The 19,865-nt window shown below is 47.1% G+C and overlaps 1 protein-coding gene across 2 annotated transcripts in view; it reads right to left on the bottom strand.

Moving 5' to 3' along the window:
* Positions 1-19,865, bottom strand: part of LOC119965105 (AT-rich interactive domain-containing protein 5B-like) — a 105,212-nt gene that overhangs the window by 38,174 nt on the left and 47,173 nt on the right. For both annotated transcript variants that reach the window (XM_038795404.1, XM_038795405.1), the window contains 2 exons: positions 6,942-7,057; positions 2,022-2,190 (listed from right to left, as the gene is read on the bottom strand). In XM_038795404.1, the coding sequence (XP_038651332.1) occupies positions 2,022-2,190; positions 6,942-7,057 (285 nt within the window). The remainder of the gene's footprint in view (positions 1-2,021; positions 2,191-6,941; positions 7,058-19,865) is intronic.

The following is a 19,865-nucleotide window of genomic DNA, read 5'->3' as shown; positions in this document are numbered from 1 at the left end:
TGCCACAGAAAGCTATTGGGGCCAGTTCGTTGGATATATTCAAGAGGGAGCTGGACGTGGTCCTTACGGCTAAAGGGATCAAGGGGTATGGAGAGAAAGCAGGAGCGGGATACTGAATTTGCATGATCAACCATGATCATATTGAACGGCGGTGCAGACTCGAAGGGCCGAATGGCCTTTTCCTGCCCCTATTTTCTATGTTCCTGTGTTTCATTGCTAAAACCTGCAACTCTGGCCAACGTTTGAATCAAAGCTGGAAGGGTGAGGGAGCATATATATCATGGCAATCCAATGATATGCAGATCTTATAGGTGCTGGTTTCATACACCAAAATCTAATTAGAAACGCTCACGACAACAGGCAGGCAATCTGACATTTCCTTGGGTTTTTGTTTGCAGCATTGGTTTACTTCCTCCTTTTTATTATATAACCTATTGCTGTCTAGTGCAACCTGTTTGTGGTTTGACTAGGCAGCGACTATGATCGCAAAATGTTTCATGATGGGCTGCCTTCCCGAATAGAGGAACTGTGGAGCAGTTAATATACCCGTTAATATGTAAATTGCCATTAAATCCTAAAAACCAGTAGAAGTGGACAATCTCTCAATGGAGTACCATTCAATATTGGCTGAGGTTATTCATGAAGACTGTGCCTTCTCAACCTTGCCCCTCACATGATGTGTGGTAACCTTCAGGTTAAATCAATCACCACCAGTCAGCTCTCCCCCTCAAAGGGGAAAGCAGCCCATGGTCACCTGGTACTATGGCAAATATATACTGTAAAGTATACTCAATCCATGAAAAGAAACAAAGTATGCAGTTTTTTTATCAACACAATTGCAGCATGGTGGCACAGTGGTTAGCACGGTGGCACTGCTGCCTCACGATGTTAGCGACCCAGGTCCGATTCCGGAACTTTGGTGTCTATGTGGAATTTGTACATTCTCCCCGTGTCTGCCTGGGTTTCCTCCGGGTGCTCTGTTCCCTCCCATAGTCCAAAGATGTGCAGGTTTGGTGGGGTTAAAGGGATAGGGATGGGGAGTGGGCCAAGGTAGTTTGCCCTTTCGGAGGGTTCTTGCAGACGTAATGGGCTGAATGGCTCCTTCTGCACTGTAGGAACTCTAAATAAAATTTAATAAATTTGCAGGCATTTCTGACTGAATGTCTGCACCTTATAATTTTGTCATCAGTCACAAGTAGTGCAATTCTTTTATCATGGTGCAACATCCTGCAATTCGCAACCATTGTGTGTAACACTTCCTCTGAGTCTCTTCATTCACCTGCACTTTAACTGTAATCTGTCACATGTTTTAAAGTGCCAATCTCTGTTTCTCAGCCTACGGAAGAGTGAAATGTGTCCACCTGATTACTGTAATACACTGATCAATTTCCTTTACCAGCACTGTTTAGAATCAGTGAAGTATCACTGAATGCAACATGTACTGACTGCACAAACAGTTGTTATGGCAACCGGTCAGGCTTACAGACTCACGATATGTTTTGCTCTGAACACTGGCATTCGCTCGTAGTATTAATTTAAAAAATTACCACAGCTTACAGCTGAGTGAATGCCAACTTCGCTGTTGCAGTGATCACCTGGAAAATTATTTAACTCTTGGGTGAAGCAAGAGAAGCGGAACACCGACACTTCAAAACATGCTGCAAATTTCCCATTTGTCTTGCAATTGTTCTATAATGTGCATCTTGTCGAATTCATTGTACTATACTGGAGGTCAAACATTTCACTGGACAGAAAGCAATAAAATTCAATGGTCAGATTAATGCCAAGCCATGACTGATGACCAAATCAGCATAGTTATGTGCTATGGACCAGAATAGCTGGTTATCCTTTGGGTTAAGGGTGGCATCCGGCTGAGTAAGATAAAGACGTCAGTGTGGTAGATAAAATAAAATAGTGGAATGCTCCACTCAAACACAAAATTAATTAAATTGAATTCCAGTCAACTCATTTCTAAATAGATCTGCCAAACTACAATAGTTTGAATGTCTAGCCTTTCTTACTTTTCTTGAAGCCCAGGTGAGGTATTCTGGCAATGGGAGTGTTGCGATCACACATGAAGTTATGCAAAGCCTTCAGGAAATGTTGTTCTGCAGAAAGAAGGTCATTTGAATTGGCTGGTTGATTCGCTTGTGCACTTCCAGCTGCCATACTTTCTGATTCAACTTTGTTCTGGAAGGAAGGAAATCTTACATTGAAATTCAAGAAGTAAAAAGACAGAACCCATCTTGTGACAAGAATACCATGGTAACAGATGAGGGCTTTACACTCTATAGTATGTCACCATCTGACGGAAACCTGCCTAACAGCAGGGCAACCCACTTAGCAAATAAAAGGGCATTTAGCTGTGAAGGGAATGGACAATCTACATTATGGCAGGTGAAGAGGTCCATGCAAACCTACCACGTAACTCTATAGATCTTACGACTGCAATTTGTTAACTTTATTTAGTTTATCTAGCTGTCTTATGTTAAGAGAATGAAAAAGAAACACCAATTCTGCACAGGCTCAGTCAGGGTTTGACAATGTATGACAAATTACATATAATAACACTACTTATAATGGCGTCACTGGAGTCGGCCGCAATATTTATAAAAGTCAATCAACAGGTAGGAGCTGAAGGAATGTACAAAACAAGATCTTAACTGCTTATAGAGCCACTGTACAGTTAGTCATGTCAACACATGAATTAGAGCCAATATTAGGGAGACCATTATTTTCTGTAAAGTTCAAAATGGAAATGTACATGGCGCCATCCCAGCAGATCTCAACTTTGGGCACATGGAGGTACATGTGAATGATTTAAGGATTGCAGGAGGCATCGTAGTTAACCTATTCCTTCCCAACTAAAATCTTTTGCCCAAACTGAATTAAAAAGGAAAAAAGGTAACTAGCGCAGCACGCAAATGCAACCTACAAATAAGTGGCACCATTGCAAAACAAAGATCACCAACAGTGGAGTGGGAGGATGCCCTGATCTTAGCCGACAGGTATGGGGGGAATGCCGAGATTGTCAACAGTACAAAAGGGAAATAAATAAATGCAAGGAAAACCAAATAAGATTTGTGCGCTTACAAACAGCTGGTTTTCAAACCAGTCCAACAAAGTCTTGGAACAAAGATGAACCTGTTTTACAGACAATAAACCATTTATTTTCCTACAAGGACAAATGAACAACATTTACCCAAGCAATGTGGAAGAACAGGAAATGTAAACTGTTGAATTCAACTTTTTATTTTCCCAACCAATCAACGTTCAATATTTTGTCACTTATCCACCTGCACAATGCAACATTTAATATCTGAGGCATAGTTGGAGCTATGGTCTATGGTCGGAATTTTCCAGCCCCCCCCCCCCCCCCCCCCCCCCCCCCCCCCCCCCCCCCCCCCCCCGGACCGGTCATGGATTTTCCCACAGCTGGACCAGTGGGCCACATGTAGGGCTGAAATATTCCAGCCTATGTGACTGCGGGAGGTGCCATTGTCTCGTCCAGTCCTGCTCCAACATTCACATTAACTGCAGGGGTTGTAAGAGCACTCACTTCAGTAATGCAGTGAATTTTTTGAAGGCCACTATGTTGCCCTACTTCACTTGCTTTCTCAAATCTCGGATTCAGTCTCTTCCTCAACTTAACTCAAGTTTCCAACTAGCTTATGGCCCCTCCCTTTTTGTTTAAAATTTGTGAATGGGATATGGACATTCCTGTCAAGACCAGCATTTATTGCCCACCTCTCACTACTGTCCTCAAGGAAGTGGAAGCGAGTTGCCTTTTTGAATCACTGCAGACCGTTTGGTGTATGCACAGCCACAGTGTTGTTAGGTGGGGAGTTCCTAGATTTTGTCCCAGTGATAATAAAGAAATGTGGGCACACTTCACGTCAGGATGGTGCGGGACTTGAAGGAGAAAGTGCAGATGGTCGTATTTCCATATGCCAAATGGTCTTTCAGGCACTAGGCCACATGCTTAGAAGGAGCTGTCAAAGAGGACTTAGGACGCAGTGCATCTTGTAGATGGTACAACCCTGTCACAGTGCTCTGTGAGGGAGTGAATATTTAAAGGTGGTGGATGGGGTGCCAATCCATCAGGCTGATTTCTCCTGGATAGTGTCAAGCTTCTTGAGTGTTGCCTTGAGAACAATAATGCCAACAAGTGGAGAGTATTCCATCACACTCTTGGTCTGTGGCTTGTAGATGGTGGGTAGGTTTTGGGGAGTCAGGTGGTGGGTTGCTTTCTGCAGAAAATCCAGCCACTGACCTGCTCTGCTAGTCACAGATAAATAATAGTAAGACAAATCCACAGAGGAGAAATTTACCCTTGATTAGGAAAGGCAACCTCTAATAATCCACAGAAACCCTTCCACTTCTGAAGAAGTCATATTTGTCTCAAAATGTTTAACACTGGGCGAAAAGTTCTGTGCAACCCTCCGCATGTTTGTCAGCGGCGGAAGCAGCCCGCCATTGGCTTGTGGTAGGATCTTCTGGTTCCGCCATTGCCAATGGGGTTTCTTTGAATGCATCCCTCGCCGCCAGGAAACCCGTGGCAGGGTGTCCGTTGGACGCCCGAAGATCATGCTGACATGAAAGGCTGGAAAGCCCCAGCCTCTGTTTCTCTCTCTACAGATGCGGCCCAACCTGCTGAAAACTTCCAGCACTTTCTGTTTCTATTGCAGATTTCCAGCATCCACAGTATTTTGCTTTTACTCTATTTTTCTACACTGGTTGTAAAATACTGTACTTACTTCTAGGCAACAATATAGTCAGATAGTGAGCGTGTGAAGATTCACCACTTGCATCCTGCGCTGATCTTTCCAAGTTATCCACAGTAATGGAAGATATAAATGGCAGCATCATCACCAAGCTTTCATACTGTATTCTACGCTTCTAACAACCTCAGTTCATGACTAACAGCTATGGACGTCACCTTCATGCCATTAAGCCCGAAATGCTCTCTTTGGCATAATTTAAACTTGGAAAGACAAAGTGGAGAAATGTACACCTGTGTATTTTTCATACTTTAAGTAGATATGACATGAAAATGTCATGCACTCGGTATAATGCCTTATGTAAAATGGTAACGCATTCAGTGATCATTGTTCTGCTCAGCGCTGGGACAAGAACCTCAAACAATGCAACCTTCTCATCAAGACTTCGAACTTGCACCTCCAAAATACTACCTTGAAGCATCCATGAACAATCAGGTGCCCCATTTGAAAAGGGGCACTACCTATTGTAACAAAAAATACTCTAGTTAATAGAACAATTCAAATTAAAATGATGTTCCTGGGATTGATGATGCACTCCAGCAGGCCAGGCCCAGGAGCAGTCCAACAAAGAGGTTTTCCAATGTGCCCATTCTCCTCTGTTCCTCTAAAACATCATTCATCTCTGCTGTTACCCCATCTTACTGCTGCTGAAATTCTCTCTCGCCTTCTTCACATCAATTTTCAATTTTTCCAGTCCAGCTTGCTGGCTTTCCAAGCTTTGTGCCTCATTGATAAACTATCCAGTCACCCCTGGCCGCTGTGGCTCCCTATTCTCTAATTTTTCAAAGCTGGTCAATAACAGCCTCCCTCCCAGTCATCAATGTTGATGTTTTCAGCCACCTTGCTTCTAAACTCCAGGATTCCCGTTTCAAAAATCTAATCTGCTATTTCCCTCTAATACCCATCTCTTTTACAGAATCTTTGGCCACTACATCTCTCCGCCTCCTATTCCTACTCAAGTCCGACACGTTTACAGTAATGGGGAGTACTGTCACGAGATGAACCCGGTAGTTTCTAAACTAGTTCTGGGAATGGAGTTTGACATTGGATTTTCTTATGGAGAAGTGGCCTGGGCAACCAAGGAAGGCAAATGGAAGCTAACTCGGGAGCTTGGTTTTTGGCCTGTTGTGCTGCAGAAGAACGGACACAGAACACCTAGTACCCAGGGGAAGTAAGCTGAGCTCTTTACCCGCTGATAATAACTGCACCCTGGGACCTTGGGTGAAGTGCTGCAATGTCAGAGATGCAGCCTTTCAAAGGTGATATTAAACCTATGTCGTCTCAGATGGCTGCAAAAAGTTCCATGACAGGTTTCAAAGAAGAGCAGACTGATGTTGCAGTCAATAATTATCTCTCAGTTAACATAGAACATAGAGTACAGAAAGAGGCCATTCAGCACCTTGAGTCCGCACCGACCCACTTAAGCCCTCACTTCCACCCTATCCCCGTAACCCAATAACCCCTCCTAAACTTTTTGGACACTAAGGGCAATTTAGCATGGCCAATCCACCTAACCTGCACGTCTTTGGACTGTGGGAGGAAACCGGAGCACCCGGAGGAAACCCACGCAGACACGGGGAGAACGTGTAGATTCCACACAGACAGTGACCCAGCGGGGAATCGAACCTGGGACCCTAGCGCTGTGAAGCTATCCACGTGTGCTACCATGCCGTTAATACAACAGATTACTGACCATCATATTGTTGTGTGTGGGCTTTGCTGTGCATGAATTGGCTGCTGCAGTTCCTGCATTCCAACAGTGACTATACTTCAATTGGCGTAAAGTACTTTGAGACATCCTGAAGTTGTAAAAGGCAACTGCGGAAACTAAGATATTTCTTTCTTTACGTAATTGGTTTCGGTCCTTATCATGGCACCCAGCCACCCCCATTTTGTGGCCTTTTTAAAATATGGCAATCCAATGTAAAATATAAAAGACATGACATCAGACAGGATCAAAAAAGATTGTTCAGCTAAGATGGCCAGGCGCTGAGTGAACAGTTTCGTCACAAACAAATAGTGAAACTTCCATTACCAGAGATTGTGGTCTCAAAATCTCAGTGAGCAAATGAGACAAAATATCACTAAACCAAGCCTCAGCGGAGGGCAAGTTCTCCAAAGCCCATTCTCACCGCTACAAATGACCACACATTTACAAACCTTTTCTTCCTTGACATCCGACTGGCTGGGCCGCCGGTTCTCCTGCGATGGGCTCTCGTCGTTCTTTCTGCTCGTCAATTTCTTCTTTTTTCGAAATTGTCCTTTGAGATGAGTTGCTGCACGGAAGAACAAGGCGAGAAAAAAGTATCAGTGGCAAGTAGATGCTGTATCGTTAGATCATTGCCTGAGGGGAAGCATACTTTTTTTTTCTGTTTCCCCAAATATGGACTTGTACTTGGCTCCAGCTAAATTTATTCAATAACAGCTGAAATTTGCATTCTGTTCCCTTGGTGCTGTTTTTCTCTCCCTTCTGTGGTTTTCTTCTGGTATGCAGAGTAGTTTCAATAAATGAATACCATACCCGTAAAAATACAGTTTAAGCAATCGCCCTCAGGCAATTTACATGGCATTTCTGGGATATAGAATCATAAGCAGCAAATAATGTAAACAGTGCCAACAAGCTGAGCGATCCCCATACACATTACTAATCAAGAGCCAGGCCACGTGACAACGTTAAAGTTATAAGCAGTCGTTCCCAGAGAACTCAAATAGAGACCACCTTGCCACCCGCCCACAACAATAAACACCATGAAAGTGATGAAGAACGGGAAACTAAAGCCTTGGTGTTGAGATTACTTACTGTGGTTACAACATTGAAATGTAAAAACGAGAACATGCAATGGTTGGCCCTTATCTACACTCCCGTCAATATCAGCCTGTCGACACATGCACTCTGTCCATGACTCAACCCCAACTGGCTTTGTTACACAAGGCTGAATGACTGACTGCAAGCCATAAGGGTCTGCTTGTGCAACAAAACTAATTCAATTCAAATGACAAATCCAACATGACAGTCGCAAATCCTCACTCACACAAAACCTGTGTCTCTTCATTAAATATGCTAAAAGGCTGAGGAGAAAAAGTAAACAAATTACACAATGCTAGCAATAAATCTGCATCAATGTCATTAAACAAATCAAACAGTTTAGTTCTATATTTCCAAACACCGTCACAAATACCAACTACCCAACTACTCATCATTCCAATACCATTAAAAGCAAGCTTGTGAGTCATATCACTTCCACATTAATGTAATTATAAAAGTGTCATATTCTTTCATGTGAACTGGAATTTGTAATTAGTCTTGCATCGCTTCCTGTCTATTTACAACAATATTGTTTAATAATGACAAAATTACAGATAGAAGCGTTAAAAGTATTTTACACCCTTTCCTGCTGGATTTATAATCATAAAAATTTTACAAAAAACCTTTCTCTTTATTTGGAAATATATTATTTTAACTATTCCTTCACGCAAGTTTTTTTTGTCATGCTTCTTTCTCTGCAGATTTGTTGCAAGAGTTTTATGTTGTCCCTTTGACATTTGGAATTGTAAACAGGTATTTCACATTCCTTCATTTATAACTAACAACTATGATACTCACAATTTTACATTTTATCAGCCAACACTGATCTTCCAGAGTCCACTCTGTGGCAGATCAACAGTACAAATTCCATTTAGTCCCCTGGAGCATTTATTGCTGCTGCTACAAGCAATGTTGTGCTAGTACGGTTAAATAAAAGCGGCTCCTGATAGTTCCCTGTTCCTTGATCTGCTCTTAATCATCTCAAACAAATTAGCCCTACCTTAGACATGCTCACTAATATCCTCTCAAGTTACATATTAAAGCAGCCAATTGAAATCACCGCTGAAGCAGCAACAGATTGAACAAGTCATTTACAGAGCACATTGAATCAGTAGCTTCCTGCATACCTAACCAATGAGAACAATTGACTGTTTATTGCATCTTGTCCAAATATGTGCAACTATTCAAATTTGCATTAACCCATCCAGCAGCTTTACATTGTGCCTTACAGCGTGATGTCATCTTTCCCATTATGTGACCTTCAGAAAAGAAAAGGTGCTTTCAGAAATATTTAACTGAACTTTGGAACTTCCCCCAGTTACCCATTTTAAATCACGCATTGGCTCTTACAGGGGATCCAGATTGCAGTCCTGGCATTGTTAGCATCATGCTCTAACCAGGTTAGGTAACCATACTCAGTGCCAATTCATATCAGTTTAGTTCTTATCTAAATAAACCATTATAATATCAAAAGGAGTTGAGGGTGACAAGAACACTTTCATATTCTCAGTGTTCTAAACATTCAAGAGGCCAGTCCGATCTTTGGGCACCAACCACCCAGTTATTCATTTTAATCATACTATCTGTGGATAAGTCCCCCACAATACTTTCAAGAAAATGATCATTTTGAAGAAGTCATATTGCACTTGAAGTGTTTACTCTGTTTCCCTCTGTGGGGCACAGTGGTTAGGTCTGTGTGGGTTTCCTCCGGGTGCTCCGGTTTCTTCCCGCAGTCCACAGATGTGCAGGTTAGGTGGATTGGCCATGATAAATTGCCCTTAATGACCAAAAAGGTTAGGAGGGGTTATTGGGTTACAGGGATAGGGCGGGGGAATGGGCCCAGGTAGGGTGCTCTTTAGGAGGGTCTATGCAGACCCGATGGGCCGAATGGCCTCCTTCTGCACTGTAGGGATTCTAAGATTCTCTTTCCACAAATGCTGCCAGACCAGCTGAGTTTTTAGATCAGCATTTTCTGTTTTTACGCCAGATTTCCAGCATGCATTCATTCAAGAAAATTATGATTATATCCATAAAAACAAAATTATTTAATCGAGTTCTACTGGCCACTATGTTCATGGATTCCACAAAGACACTACACTCGGGGGGGGGGGGGGGGAGGAGAAACCATCCTTCTGCACTGGCTGATTCACCTTAATGAGAATGATTGACCAAAATGCCCGAGGAGGAAACTGGTGCATAAATGTTGAGGCACTGTGAGTACAGTAGTTTTGTTTGCACTGATTATAAATGAAATTCTTAATCATATTTTAATCCAATAGTGAAAGGTTGGGTTTCTGTCCTGTTTCTGTTGCACTGCCATGACATTCCGGTGGACAGATCTGTTATAGGGGCATCAGAGAAAGAAAGTAATTGAAAGGTCCGTTCCATTCCTCTCTATTGAAAGCCACATAGCACAATTTCAGAGCATGAGTTGTGGCCTGCATAGCAATCTGGAAATTACAGAAATTTGAATAACGCTATGGTCTTCATCCAGGTCTTTCTTGTCTCCAAAGCAAAAGATGCTCTTCAATTTAAGCATGAGCCTCTCAATGGACCCTGGAACCAAGGGGGATCCCAAGCATGGATTTTTGTTCATTTGCCACTCGATCAGACTTCTATATATTGGTATTGGTTGACCTCAGACACTTTAGTTCTAATGCAATGCACTGAAGAAATAGTCTTCAATAATGTTCTTCATGGACTTCCAGTGATGACATTTGAAAACGACAAGGGAAGGAGAGTCATTCAGAGCCACCATCGAGGTGGTGTTGGGCCCGATACGGGAGCGTGGGCAAGACTAGCAAAGCTGGAGAGCAGCACAGGTTGTCACTCAAGGGCCTGCAGGAGGCCTTGTCGAGGCACAGGAACCAGCTTACATCATTGGAAACTGAGATGCTCTCATGTCAGACAGGAATAAGGGCTTGAAGGCCAAAGTGGAGGGTTTGGAGAACAGGTTGACGTGCATGAATCGGATGTGGTGGGTTTTCCGGAAAAGGGGAAGGGCACGAGGCCAACCAAGTATTTCTCAGAAGTTCTCTTGGTTACCTGGCAGGGGTGAAGTATTTGCTGCGCCAGAATTGGACAGGGTGTCTCGGCCTTGCAGTAGAAATCGAGCCCGAATGAACCACCGTGGGCGGCGTTCGTGAGTGCGTCATGGGTAAGCCAAGAAGAGCCAGAACATTGATTGGGACGGGCACATGGTGTGCATCACGGTAGCACAGTGGGTAGCACTGTTGCTTCAGAGCTCCAGGGTCCCAGGTTTGACTCCCGGCTTGCGTCACTGTCTGTGCTGATTCTGCATGTTCTCCCCAGGTCGCGGAGGTTTCCTCCGACAAGTCCCGAAAGAGGTGCTTGTTAGGTGATTTGGACATTCTGAATTCTCCCTCTTTGTACCCGAACTGGTGCCAGAATGTGGCGACTAGGGGCTTTTCACAGTAACTTCACTGCAGTGTTAATGTAAGCCTACTTGTGACAATAATAAAGATTATTATTATTAGGACATTAGTACCGCGCTGGCGAAGTGACAGGTGACCGTTGTTTTTTATTAAGGAGCAATTTAGTGTGGCCAATTCACCTATCCTGCACATCTTTGGGTTGTGGGGGCGAAACCCATGCAAACACGGGGAGAATGTGCAAACTCCACACGGACAGTGACCCAGAGCCGGGATCGAACCTGGGACCTCGGCGCCGTGAGACAGCAGGGCTAACCCACTGCGCCACCATGCTGCCCGTGACAGGTGACCTTTAACAAAGCAAAGGCGGTGCTGCATTATAAGGGAGTGAGGTTCGGGGTAGTGTATCCAGTGAGGCGGAGAGTCACGTTGGACTCGAAGGAACAGTATTCTGACATACTGGAGCAGGCTGAGATCATCATCAAAGACAAAGGACTGGAACTGGCTTGAGGAGGATGGTTGGGATGGGTGACTAAATATTGCAATATGGTGTGTTATGATTTTGCTCTTCTTTTTTCTTGGGAGGGTGGTGGGGGTTTCCTTTCTTTCCTGGAGACCGGGGTTATGGTGGATGGGAGAGCGGTGGGGGGGGGTTTGATATGGCAATTGGAGGGAAAGGGAAACATGGTGAGTCTTCTGGGATTGGGACACGGAGACAGGGAGCATGGGACTGGGGGATGGGGTTGTAGGTCTTTGTTTTGGTTGTTTTTTGAGCTGGACGTTGGAGTGGGGGTGGGGAACACCTTGCTAGCACTAAGAGGTAGGCTAGTTAATGGGGGTGGTGTGGGGGAGGGGCTGCAAATTGTTGGGCCAGTTTGGTGAGGTCTGATGAGTCTAGAGGGGCTGTGTGGAAAGGGCATGGGTCCAGTTGAGGTGGCAGGCAGTGTGCCGGCTTGGAGAGAGGGGTGGAGAGCTAGCAGTGGCCAGGATTTGTTGTCTCACCCAGTGGGTGGGGCAGGTGGCCATCTTAGGTGGGCCTGGGGCCTAGAAATTGGTGGCGAAGGTATGATGCATCACGGTGGAAATGGCTGACTCAAGGGCGAGGGAGGGTGAAAGGCCCTCGACAAGGTTAGTCACCTGGAACATGCGTGACCTGGTAGGACTGGTAAAGAGGGCGAGGGATGTGGGTCGTATCGTCTGATCTCGCTGTTAAACATGGATGTCAAGTTGTGGGCGTTAACATTGGAGCTTTGCCTCCTGGAGGTAGCGTGGGAGGATCAGACGGGGATCGTGAAGGGGCGGAGGTTGTCATTGAAAGTACATCAGTTGCTGAATGTGGTGCTGACCACTGAGGCCGGGCTGGTACTGGAGATGATTGTACCATTGGACACGGAGGAGGCATTCGACCGTGTTGAGTGGGGGTACATTTTGTGGTGTTGGAGAAGTTTGGGTTTGGTCCTGGCTTTGTGACAGGAGTGTGGTTGCTGTATGCGGCTCTGTTCACTAGTATTTGTACCAACGCAATGAGCTCCAGGCCTTTTGGTTGTATCGGGATACGAGGCAGGGGTGTCCGATGTTTCCCTTATTGTTTACATTGGCAATCGAGCCATTGGCCATTGCACTGTGGGCCTCTAAGGTGTCAGTGGGATAGTTACAGGTGGGACAGACACCTGGTGTCATTATACGCTGATGACATACTACTGTATGTTAGGGACCTGGGGTCATCCAAGGGGAACATTATGGGCATTTTGCATTGGTTTGGGGCCGTCTCCAGTTACCAGTTGAATAGACGAAAGAGTGAATATTTTGTGGCGGGTGCATCAAGGTGGGGTGCTGGATTGTGGAGGTTGCCGTTTTGGTTGACAGAGACTAGTTTTCGATACCTAGAGATCCAGGTGGCGGCGAATTGGGGGCAGCTTCGGAGGTTGAACTACACTAATCTTGTGGGTGGAGTTAAGGTGGACTTGCAGAGGTGGGATAGTCTCCCGCTATTGTTGGTGGGCCACGTCCAATTGGTTAAGGTGAACATCTTGCCGTAATTTCTATTCTTATTTCCATGTCTCCTGGTGTTTCTGCTGAATTTCCTGTTATATTTGGGTGGGTAACGCCCCGAAGATTCGGAGAGGAGTGCTTCAGAAGAAGAGACAGGCAGGGGGCTTAGTGTTGCTAAAGTTGCTGTATTATTATTGGTCAGCTAACGCAGAGGAGGTACTGGGATGGTGCGAGGTTCCGATGGTTCTCTGGGTTCAGATGGAGTCGGAGTCATGTAGGGGGACAGGTTTGGGGGCACTTGTGAAGGCGCCACTTCCATTGGAGCCAGCAAAATACCCAGCGAATTCAATGGTGGCGGCCACATTAAAAATACGGAGGCAACTCCTCCCAGCATTTTAAGCTTGGGGCAGATCCAAGGCTGGCTCCCTTTTGTGCGAACCATCGTTACAGCCAGCAAGGCTGGATGCTTCATTTTGTGTGTGGAGGGAGAGAGGGTTGAGTGAATATGGGATGTATTGTTGGACGGGCAGTTTGTCAGTTTGGAAGAGCTGAAGGAGAAGATTGGGCTGGTGGACTCCAGGTGCGGAGTTTTGTGAAACGTTTTTTTCCGGCTTTTCCAGTGGTGCAGCCATCTTCCTTATTGGAGCGGATTCTCTCCTGTTGGTGGTTGGAGGCGGGCAGTACATCCAGCATCTATATGAGGATAGTGGGGGAAGAGTTGAGTTCGGTGAAAGGGGTGAAGACGAAATGGATAGAGGAACTTGGGCCACTACTGGAGATGGGGGTATGGAGCGAGGTACTGTGGAGGGTGAATGCTACATCTTCACGTGCAAGATTGAGACTTATTCAGTTAAAGCTAGTGATTCGGGCGCACTTGACTAAGGCGAGGATGAGCTCCTTTGAGGGGGTGGAGGATAGGTGCGACCGCAGTTCAAGGGGGCCCGCACACCACAAACACATGTTCTGGTCCTGTTCTAAACTGGTGGGTCTTTGGAGGTCCTTTTTTTGATACCACGTCGGTCATCCTAAATATTGAGCTAGAGTCCTGCCCCCTGGCGGCTATTTTTGGGGTTTCGGTCTTACCGGGGCTGCAGATGGGTGCGATGGCAAATGCCTTGCCCTTCGCCTCGTTGGTGGCGTGAAGGCGGATTCTGTTGGGTTGGAGGTTAGCAACACAGTCAAGTGTCTCGGCATGGTTGGGGGATTTTGAACCTCGAGAAGGTCAAGTACACCATGGGGGGGAACAATTGAAGGGTTCTATCGGAGCTGACAGCCTTTTATATTGTATTTCAGAGAGTTGGTCACTGTTATTTGTTTGTGGGGGGGGGGGGGGGGAAGAGGGATAGGTGACTGTTGGGGGGGGGGGGAGGTGGGTGTGGAGGTTTCTGGCTTTTTTTTGGTTTTGTTTTCCTTGTTTTTTTTTTTAAAAAAGGTATTCGTTTGTCTGCTTGGTAATTTTGTATATAATGTTGAAATTTTAATAAAAATATTTTTTTAAACGCTCATTTGGAGGCTGAAAATTCACTTTCAGCAAGAGGTCCCTGGGTACTGTATACATGAACACCTATATACTGTTCCTCCTGCAGATAAGTTTTAAGGCTACTCAAGTTTCTGCTCTCAGCACAAGTGGACTGAACGCTTAACCTCATTTCAGTGAATATCTATATGCACAAATTTCAGCTCAGCAAAAGAGAACAAATTCCAACCCCTTTTATCTTTGCCCATTGTATGCAGTCCTGTTAAAAGATTCAGCAGAGCTCTGGGGCGGCATTCTCCCCTACCCGGCGTGACGGAGGGTGCTGGAGTAGGGGAGTGGCACCAACCACTCAGGGGTCGCGCCTCCCCAAAGGTGGGGAATTCTCCCCACCTTTGGGGGCCAGCCCCGCGCCAGAGCGGTTTGCACCAGAAGACTGGCGCAAACAACCGGCGCCATCGGCAGCGGGGCTGGCCGAAAGGCTTTCGCCGGTCAGCGGCAGCTGCCCGCTGACGTCACTGCCGGCGCATGAGCGATGTGGTGTTCCCTTCCGCTTCCGCCATGGTGGAGGCCGTGGCAAGCGCGGAAGAACATAGTGCACCCAGGGCACTGGCCCGGCCCCTGATCGGGGGGCCCCGATCACGGGCCAGGCCACCGTGGGGGCACCCCCCAGGACCCCGGGGGCCTGCTCGCGCCGCTGAGCCCGCCGTTCCAGAGGTGGTTTAAACCTCGGCGGCGGGAGAGGCCTCCCAGCGGCGGGACCTCGGCCCATCCGGGCCGGAGAATCACCGCAGGGGCCTCTCCGATCGCCGGGGCGAGATTTCCTGCCCCCGCCACTTCCCGGGAGGCGGAGAATCTCTGCCACGGCGGGGGCGGGATTTTAGGCGCCCCCAGGCGATTCTCCAACCCTGCTGGGGGTCGGAGAATTTCGCCCCAGATAAGTGGAAAGAAACTGAAAATCCAAATCAATTTGTCTAATTCTGCTCATGGCTAATGACACCCAGGTTCGCTCAGGCTGTACAGTCCATATTCCAGTCACCTTCCATGCAATTCATGAGACTCCAGACCAGCTAAAACACGTCAGAAATTTCACCAAGACCGGGGCAGTATGGTGGCGCAGTGGATTAGCCCTGCAACCTCACAGCACCGAGGTCCCAGGTTTGATCCCGGCTCTGGGTCACTGTCCATGTGGAGTTTGCACATTCTCCCCGTACTCGCATGGGTTACGCCACTACAACCCAAAGATGTGTGCACGGTAGGTGGACTGGCCATGCTAAATTGCTCCTTAATTGGAAAAAATTAATCGGGTACACTAAATTTAAAAAAAAAAGAAATTTCACCAAGACCACTTCCCAAGTACGAAATACGACTGGCTGTCTTAATTCAATACGACTTCCGGTGGCAGCGATGAAGGAGTAAGTCGCACATTTGGTGGCTCCCGCCCGGGTCGGACTTTTGGACCTTTTTCCCTGATTTTTTACCGGACCTGATTTGAAAAATCGATGACAGAGGCAATTGTGTACTGAATTCCCACATCGGTGTATGGAAAGGCGGACGAGAAGTGCTCACAAAGTGCTCACAGATGGACAGAGAAGGCTTGGGGTTAGACGTGGGTCCTTTAGCTGACGAAGAGGTGTGCGGGCGGCTGAGGAAATGTATTCAGAACTATCTGAAAGTTAACGACACGGGGGAAATTTCGGTAGCGGTGGTCTGGGAAGCATTGAAGGCGGTGGTTAGAGGGGAGCTGATCTCGATACGGGCCCACAGGGAGAAGGTAGACAGGTAAAGAAGATACTACAGGTCGACAGGAGGTATGCGGAGACACCAGAGGCAGGACTTTTAAGGGAATGGTGGAGGCTGCAGGTGGAGTTCAGCTTGTTAACCACATGGAGGGCAGTGGAACAGCTGAAGAAGGCGAGGGGGGCGATTTATGAGCATGGATAGAAGGTCAGCAGAATGCTTGCACAGCAGCTTAGAAAGAAAGAGGCAGCCAGGGACATTGGGAAAGTAAAGGATGGGGACAGGAACCTGGTTGGAGACTCAGCAGGGGTGAATAAGGCGTTTTACAGTAGGCTGTATGGGTCGGAAACCCAAACGGGGCCGGAGGGGATGAGGCACTTTCTAGGGGGGCTGAATTTCCCAAAGGTGGATGGGGAGCTGGTAAAAGGGCTGCGGGGCCTGATCGGATTGGAAGAGATAGCGGAGGGTCCAAAGGTCATTCTGTCGGGTAAAGCTCCGGGGCTGGATGGGTACCCAGTGGAATTCAATAAAAATGTCTCTGGAATATTGGGGCCGTTGTTGATGAGGATGTTCAATGAGACTAGGGAGAGAGGGGTGCTTCCCCCGACAATGTCACAGGCCACGATTACGTTGATCCTGAAGCGGGGCAAGAACCCGGAGCTGTGGGGGTCCTACAGGCTGATATCCCTATTGAATGTGGACGCCAAACTGCTGGCCAAAATTTTGGCCTCTGGGATTGAGGATTGTGTTCCGGACGTTATTGGGGAGGGCCAGGCGGGGTTTGTTAAGGGAAGGCAGTTGGTGGCCAATGTAAGAAGGCTATTAAACGTGATCATGATGCCCCTGGAAGGTAGGGAGGTGGAGATAGTGGTCGCAATGGATGCAGAGAAGGCCTTTGATCGAGTAGAATGGGAATTTCTGTCGGATGTACTGGGACAGTTCTGATTTGGGCGGGGCTTTATTGACTGGGTCAGGTTGCTGTATCAGGCTCCTGTGGTGAGCCTACGGACAAACAGGACAACATTGGACTATTTTAGGCTGCATTGGGGGACGAGTCGGGGTGCCCCCTCTCCACACTGTTGTTCGCATTAGCCGGAGAGCTGCTGACAAATGCACGGAGAGCCTCAAGGGGCTGGAGGGAGTTGGTCCGGGGGAGGGGGGTGAGGCACAGATTCTCGCTGTACGCAGATGACCTGCTCCGGCATGATTCGGACCCAGCAGAGGGGATGGAAGAAATCATGAGTATTCTGGGAGAATTTGGCCGGTTTTTGGGGTATAAACTAAATATAGGGAAAAGTGAGATGTTTGCGGTCTAGGCGAGGGACAGGAGAGGCGACTGGGGGAGCTGCCGTTTAGAGTGGTAGGGGGAAGCTTTAGGTATCTAGGCATCCAAGTGGCGTGGAAATGGGAACAGTTACACAAACTAAATCTGGCCCGACTAGTAGGATGAATGAAGGATGATTGTCGGAGGTGGAACCCGCTCCCACTGTCACTAGCCGGGACAATGGTAGCCATGATGTGGAGATGCCGGCGTTGGACTGGGGTGAGCACAGTAAGAAGTCTTACAACACCAGGTTAAAGTCCAACAGGTTTGTTTCAAACACGAGCTTTCGGAGCACGGCTCCTTCTTCAGGTGAATGAAGAAGGAGCCGTGCTCCGAAAGCTCGTGTTTGAAACAAACCTGTTGGACTTTAACCTGGTGTTGTAAGACTTCTTACTAGCCGGGAGGGTGCAGATGGTGAAGCTGACGGTCCTCCCGAGATTCCTGTTTGTGTTCCAGTGTCTCCCCATCTTTATTCGGGGTCCTTTTTTAAACAGGTCAACAAAGTGATCACTGGCTTTGTATGGGCAGGCAAGACCCCGCGAGTAAAGAGGGGGATGCTTGAGCGGAGCTGGGGAGAGGGCGGACTGGCGCTACCAAACTACTACTGGGCGGCGAATATAGCCATGATCAGGAAGTGGGTGGTGGGGGAGGGTTGTCATGGGAACGTATGGAGGCGGCTTCATGTAACGGCACCAGTTTAGGGGTGTTAATAATGGCGCCTCTGCTGTTCCCGCCGGCACGGTACTCCACCAGCCCCGTGGTGGTGGCGGCCCTGAGAGCCTGCGGGCAATGGAGGAGGCATGTGGGAGCATCGGTTTGGTCTCCAATCTGTAATAATCACCGGTTTGCCCCGGGAAAGATGGACGGGGGATTCCGGAGATGGTAGAGAGCAGGGATTGAGAGGATGGGGGATATATTTATAGAGGGGAGCTTTCCTAGCATGAGGGAATTGGAGGAGAAATTTGGATTGGCGAGGGGAAACAAATTCAGGTACCTGCAGGTGCGGGACTTCCTACGCAGGCAGGTTTCAATCTTCCTACTCCTACCACCAAGGGGGATACAGGACAGGGTAGTTACAGAGGGTGGGTGGGAGAAGGGAGGTTCTCTGACATTTACAAGGAACTTATGGGGTCAGGGGAGATGCAGACTGGGGAGCTGAAATGCAAGTGGGAAGAGGAGTTGGGAGGAGAGATAGAGGATGGCTATGGGCGGACGCATTGAGTAGAGTCAGCACGTCCACAACTAGTGCCAGGCTCAGCCTGATACAATGCAAGGTTGTTCATCGGGCTCACATGATAGTGGCCCAAATGAGCAGGTTCTTTGGGGTAGAAGACAGGAGTGCAAAGTGTGCGGGAGGGTCAGAGAACCATGTCCACATGTTCTGGACATGTCCATGTCCACAGTGTTAAAAACAAGAGTGGCAATGAGTCCAGAGGTGGCGATTTTCGGAGTGTCAGAAGATCCGTGAATCCAGGAGGAGAAAGAGGCAGACATTCCAGCCTTTGCTTCCCTGGTAGCCCGAAGCCGGATATTATTTGTTTGGTGGGACTCAAAGCCCCCGAAGTCGGAGACCTGGCTCTCGAACATGGCTAGCTTTCTTTGTTTGGAGAAAATCACGTTTGCCTTGAGAGGGTCAATGTTAGGGTTCGCCCTTTGGTGACAGCCATCCGTCGACTTCTTTGCGGAAAATTAATCGTCAGCAGAAGTGGGGGGGGGGGGGGGTTTAGTTTAGCTTAGAGTAAGGGGTTAATAAAGGTGGAACCTGTAAGGCAGCTTTTGCACTACATTTATAGATTCATGTATATTGTTTATTTTGTTATCGCTGTAAAACCAAACTATACCTCAATAAAATGTTTATTGAAAAAAAAATTCAACACTTATATACACCAATCAACATCTGACCAACAAACATTGGTCACATGACACAAGACCATGTAGAATCTGCAAGGTACATGAGAAACAATTAAAACAGTGTAATCTGGTAGCTCTGAAGCAAGCTGTGTCTAGAGGAAAGAGCCGGCCATAACAGCACCTCATAAAACTATCCAAAGCCTCACTGATGGTCGAGTGGGTTATGACAAGCTAGGGTGCAGCAAGCCACACAGACCAAGAAGACACAGGTCTAAATTTTTGATCATGCTGAATCTCTGCTGGGAAAACACTTGATTGCAACACGTCTGGGCTAGACAGGTAAAAACTTTCCGCTTTCAATTACTCAATAGAACATTGCTGTTCCATAGGCAAGACGGAACGTCTTCCTGAGGTATCCTTTTTTTCAAACTTCTTGCTGCACACCACTGCCTGACAGTAGGGTGTCATTCTTCAAAGGTCTGGCTGTCTTTTTGGTGGCTGCATC

This window comes from Scyliorhinus canicula, chromosome 4 (assembly GCF_902713615.1).
Source record: "Scyliorhinus canicula chromosome 4, sScyCan1.1, whole genome shotgun sequence".
In the NCBI taxonomy this organism is placed as follows: domain Eukaryota; kingdom Metazoa; phylum Chordata; class Chondrichthyes; order Carcharhiniformes; family Scyliorhinidae; genus Scyliorhinus; species Scyliorhinus canicula.
The sequence above is the reverse complement of the archived record's forward strand: the minus strand, read 5'-3'. Positions and strand labels throughout refer to the sequence as shown.